Here is a 6,000-nt window from a genome sequence, read left to right as displayed (position 1 = left end):
GAGTGTCCATCCTCAATTCCCCTTGAGTCAATACTACAAAGTATGTGACTCCATTGGGGTATATATTAATTGGTTCCATATGGTTTTGTTTTATATTATTCAGTGATGAAGTAGGTCTTAAACTGCACTGTGTATTAATTCTATAATTTCTAGAAATGTACATATATGGCATGACGTCATTGATGACGTCATGACTTCGCCTGTCCATGTAGTTAGTATAAAACTTTGTATAAAAATTGTTATATGAAAATATATAGTATACAAAATGCAAACTCTTCTGTAACCTAAAGCTACAGCTTTGAAATAGGGAAATATTCATTATTTTTAGTGCGATGGCTGTCATCGTCTTATGACGTCATAGTTAGGACCTTTGTGGTGATCAATTTTTGAAAAAACTTTTAATATGTTGTTCCCCACATATAATAGTAATAAAAAAAAATCATCAAACGCTTTCTTGGAATTTGTTCCGGGTCAAACCGTATTTTGACTGGACTATTGACAAGTGTGACCAACCTGTCAATCAGTTTTCCAAGCGATGCAACAGATCGCTTGGAAAACTATAGCATTCTGCAAGCTAATTACGCTTGCAAAACGCTAGTTTTTAGCGGGAATACATATGCCGATTCCGCATGTGTATTTCCCACGGCATGGAGTTGCGAAATTGCCGTGGAAATATCCGCGGCAATTCTGAATGTGTGCACATATCCTTAAAGTATATATTTCTCCCCCATAGACCTAGGCATCACGGTGTCTCAGTAGTTAGCACTGTTGTTTTGACATACTGATTGGGATTCTAGATTGTGAGCCACAATGGGGACAGCAATGATGATGTCTGTAAAGTGCTGTAGAATTAATGGTGCTATATAAGCAAAGTATAATAAATAAATCCTCTGATAGTGAAGACAATGAAGTGCGGTATTATAATATTAGTATCATGGTTTTACATCACTTTATAAGGCAGTGTGATGCCTAATCTGCAATATTTCATGAAAGGTAGAAATAAATACAGGAGAGAGATGGATATAAGGAGAGCATGAAAGATAGAACCAGGCGGAATAAAGCAGCTGTCAGTGACCCAGAGCCAAGCAATAGACTCAGCAATCTAAGGAGCTACCATCCCTCCCAGCCCCCTTCTAATCAGTCCAAGTAGAGGTATGCATAGGCAAGTCAGAGTCTTCCATGGATGCAGAGAATAGCCAGAGGGACGAGCACAAACTCACTTTAGTGTTTTGCTGGAATGCACCCTGTAAGGTGTATATCATGCCCAGGGAAGAGGAATCAGGGCACAGGGGGTAGAATAACACACTTGGCACTGTGACGTACTCTGGGATAGGAATTGAAGGGCTGATAGAAGAAGAGAGAGAGGAGTCTCACACTGCAGCAAATGGTAAGGACGTCTTCTGTTTTTTTCTTCTCTTGCCAGAGCTACAGGGGGAGATTATTATAAAATCCTGGTGGGATTATGTATAATGAGGCCTATTTAGTCTGCATTGAACTGGCAGATTATGTGGAGGTTTGTGTGGAGGTTTCCAGCCACTGTGCAGGGTTGTCAGAGAGTTTATTCTGTACATGTTACTGTTATTGATCCTGAGAATGATTCTACGGATTATGTCAATACGCGAAATACATTAAAAGTATTTTCTCATGACTTCGCCAGTGCTAACGAGGTTACGGACATAACGGACATACAGAAAACACAGAACATTCAGTCTGTAATCATAGATGCTGCAGAGATCTGCATTTCACTACTGGGTTCAGATAAAGTCGGTTCATTGCTGCAAAAAAAAAAACACGAAAAGAAAAAAAAATCAATAAATGGCCTTATTAATGAATGTGCAGTATTATAATTTGGGGTCAACACACATATATTGTAAAGGAAGTTGCATGCATTACTATAAGTATACATGTATGCATATAAAAAATGCAGGTAAGGCAACATGAAAAAAGCTAGAACAGCAGCAAGGCAAGATATTTTCATCACCTCCTAGAAAGCAGAACAGTCAGTTACCCTTATCTAAGGCTGGGTTCACACTTGCGTACCAGGGCTCTCTGTGGACGGCTGCGTACTTCCTCCTTGACGTTCCGCCCACTTCCGCACATCCGTTTAGGTCCGCCTACTTCTGTAGGCGTCCTGCGTACCTATCATTAACATTGTGTACGCAGGACATGTGGATGTATGCGGACGCGTCGTTTTGTTGTTGTGTTCCCGTGAAGTCAAAACGACACATCTGCATGTCCTGCTTACCCAGTGTTAAAGATAGGTACGCAGGACGCGTGCAGAAGTTGGCGGACCTAAACGGAAGTGCGGAAGTGGACAGAGCTTCAGGGAGGAAGTACGCAGCCATCCACAGAACCCCGGTACGCAAGTGTGAACCCAGCCTAAAATACATCCCAACTTTAAAGCTAACTATGTGCAATACAGTTTTGTACTGCATCCTGGAGAGCACTGCAATGGGTGCTACCATCCTGCAGAGTTGTAGCAAGGCTTTCCTTCACACTGATCAATGAATCATCAGGATTAGAGTTGAGCGACTTTTGTTTTTTTAGGGTCGAGTTTCGTTTCGTGAAACCCGACTTTTCCAAAAGTCGGGTCGAGCAAGATCAGCCGATTATAGGGAAAAGTCGGCGGCGTCCCGAAACACGAAACCCAATGTAAGTCAATGGGGAATAAAAGTCGGCAGTGAGAGGAGGACAGGAAACACACCTACAGTGCCCATTTGAATGCCAAAAGCATCAATTCTTCTTACTTAAGCTTGTCAACCTTAATTAACTTCATAATACAAGTTACGCACTGAAAAATGGGGGTTATTTGGCTAAAGTTGTGGGGGGGTAGGGCTGGCTCCAGGTTTTCATGTGCCCTGGGCGAAAGAGCGCCCCTTTAACACATACCACAACTCATCATGCTCCGATACGGCAGAGAAATAGCGGTATAGTACAATGAAAAATACTTCACTTTTTACATCTCATGACGAGGCCCATCTATTTCTCCTTACAGAATCATTGGTCCCATATAATGTTTGAAACAGTATATGATGAGCTCCACATAATGCTACAGTATATGTTGGTCCCCATGGATGAAGCTCCACTGTCTTATGGGCCCAAATAATGCTCCAAACATAATGGGCCCCATTTCTAATGCTCTAGTGTATAATGGGCCCTGTAAATGCTGCTCCAGTGTCTGATGTCCACCTTTGGAATGTTCCAGTGTATGGTGGGCCCCATCTATCATTCTCCAGAGTATAGTGCTCCCCAAAAATTGCTGTCCCAACATTGAAAACAATCAAATAAGTCTCCTCGCTAGGGAATCCCTGTACTAGTCTGGACTCCTCGTCATCCCCATCTTCCATCTCACTGCACAGTATTTCAACCTTGCAAGTGCTGTGATCCTGAGCAAGCAGGAGCGAGCAGTGGCTGGGCATCAGTGCACTTGTGTCGCCCCCAGGAGTACGGTCGCCACAGTGGCATTACCTTCCTCCTAGGGAGTGTGATGTCATGCTTGGGAGCAGCAAAGGATCTCTCTAGCAGGTTAACTGATTGGGCGGCGTTATTCCCACGAGTCATGACCCTCCAAACAGCGTTCATGAAGGCAAAGTGTTTGTTTTACGTGGGCAGTATGGTTGCAAAGCTGAACCTTAAAGGAATGTCCAGAAGGACACCACCAGGAATGGAGCCTACGGTTAAATTCGACTCCACCTGGGAAACCTCAACCATGCCAGCTACAGAACAGATGCACACATTGCAAGCTTAATTCCGTTAACGAACAAGACTCCGTCATGCCCCGCGGTCCGACTCCGGCTTACTAGAGGGACACGTGAGGCTCTGGCACATGAGATTGGCCAATAACTGGTGTGTCATGCCCTTACATGTCCGTGGCTGCATGTGCGCTACACTGAAAAGGCCAGCGTTTGTCGCTTACAGGTGCAGATAACCCGCTGAACGACGTTAGTGATGGGGATCACTGATTACAATTATTACCCGCGAACGATGATTTCCCAGTAAGTGCAGGTCAACCGCAGTTCCGGAATTAGGCCTAACCGTCATTCCTGAAAAAATGAAAAACTTACGTGTGCAAACCACAGGTGCAGTAGCTTGCTTAACAGCTCGCCAGCCGTTCTCAGGCCCAGTATGGATTACACGTGATTGCACAAAGGTGAGAAAGGGTACCGTATCCCCGGATAACATGTATGGATAGCGTACACATTCAAAAGATATGTCTATACATCAGGAGGCAGGCTCAGACGGTGTTAGGCCCAGTATGGCTTGCACGTGATTGCACAAAGGTGAGAAAGGGTACCGTATCCCAGGATAACATGTATGGATAGTGTACACATTCAAAATATATGTCTATACATCAGGAGGCAGGCTCAGACGGTGTTAGGCCCAGTATGGCTTGCACGTGATTGCACAAAGGTGAGAAAGGGTACCGTATCCCTGGATAACATGTATGGATAGCGTACACATTCAAAAGATATGTCTATACATCAGGAGGCAGGCTCAGACAGTGTTAGGCCCAGTATGGCTTGCATGTGATTGCACAAAGGTGAGAAAGGGTACCATATCCCAGGATAACATGTATGGATAGCGTACACATTCAAAATATATGTCTATACATCAGGAGGCAGGCTCAGACGGTGTTAGGCCCAGTATGGCTTGCACGTGATTGCACAAAGGTGAGAAAGGGTACCGTATCCCCGGATAACATGTATGGATAGCGTACACATTAAAAAGATATGTCTATACATCAGGAGGCAGGCTCAGACGGTGTTAGGCCCAGTATGGCTTGCACGTGATTGCACAAAGGTGAGAAATGGTACCGTATCCCAGGATAACATGTATGGATAGTGTACACATTCAAAATATATGTCTATACATCAGGAGGCAGGCTCAGACGGTGTCAGGCACAGTATGGATTTGACGGCCCAGACTACACAGCGGAGGAGCAGGGAGAGGTAAAGATTGCAAATGCTGGGGCCCTGCCCAAGCAAGGGGGGCCCACTCGTGGGCGTCGGTACTGGCACTGGGCCCCTCATAGTACGGCGGTGTGTCTGATGGCGGGTGTGCACCACCACCATCAGAGACACTTGATTGCACTATGAGGGACCCTGTGCCAGTGCCCGTGCCCAAGAGTCAGCCTACCCACTTGTCCAGGGCAATGGCACTCGCATGGTGTCGTGCGCTAGGTGGTGACCCCGGCCATGGGGGGGGAGGTAGCACAGTTAGGGAGTTTTAGAAAGTGGCATATGTTGATGTTGGACATTCAGCTGATGCAAAAGGCGAAATAGGTCAAGTCCCAGGAAGAGGTGGACCAAAGCAAGCCATTTTTCTGTCATCCTATGTGTCATCAGGGGAAGGTGGGACAAAATCCTTGGAAACCCATGCATGGTTCATTTTAATGAAGGTTAGATCATCCACATTTTGGGTTGACAGACGGGTCCTTTTTTCTGTCAGGATTGATCCAGCTGCACTGAAGACTCTTTCCGATAGCACACTTGCAGCTGGGCAAGCGAGCTCCTGTAAGGCATATTGTGCCAATTCAGGCCAGGTGTCCAGTTTAGCGGCCCAATAGTCAAAGGGGAATGACCTGTGTGGGAGAACATCGATATGGGAGGAAAAGTAGTTTGTAACCATAGTTGACAACTGCTGTCTCCTGTCACTTTCCATCGATGCTGTATTACCAGTTGTGTGAGCGGTACTTGAAAAATCAGTCCACAACATTGTCATGAAACCCCTGTCTCCAACGCCACTTCTGCTGTGTGCACCATGAACACCTCTGCCAAGCTGCCCCCGGCCCGTACGGCTCGTGTGAGAACCATCACCGCTGCTGTGTGCTGGGAATGCCTCAAGCAACCGATTTAACAGAGTTGCTTGTTTATTAGCCAATATTAGGTCAAGGTTATCCTGTGGCATGATGTTTTGTAATTTGCCTTTATAGCGTGGATCCAGGATGCTGGCCAACCAGTAGTCGTCATCGTTCATCATTTTGGCAATGCGGGGGTCCCT

The 6,000-nt window shown here is 45.5% G+C and overlaps 1 protein-coding gene across 1 annotated transcript in view; it reads left to right on the top strand.

The window, feature by feature from the left end:
- Window positions 1-1,124: 1,124 nt before the first annotated feature.
- Window positions 1,125-6,000, top strand: part of LOC141080518 (septin-5-like) — a 143,211-nt gene continuing 138,335 nt past the window's right edge. The window contains exon 1 of the mRNA XM_073565767.1: window positions 1,125-1,387. Within this exon, the coding sequence (XP_073421868.1) occupies window positions 1,385-1,387 (3 nt within the window). The 5' untranslated portion in view covers window positions 1,125-1,384. The remainder of the gene's footprint in view (window positions 1,388-6,000) is intronic.

Source organism: Dendrobates tinctorius, unplaced genomic scaffold (assembly GCF_039654945.1).
Source record: "Dendrobates tinctorius isolate UK_male_01 unplaced genomic scaffold, ASM3965494v1 ptg000016l, whole genome shotgun sequence".
Taxonomy (NCBI): domain Eukaryota; kingdom Metazoa; phylum Chordata; class Amphibia; order Anura; family Dendrobatidae; genus Dendrobates; species Dendrobates tinctorius.
This window is presented reverse-complemented; position numbering and strand designations above follow the sequence as displayed.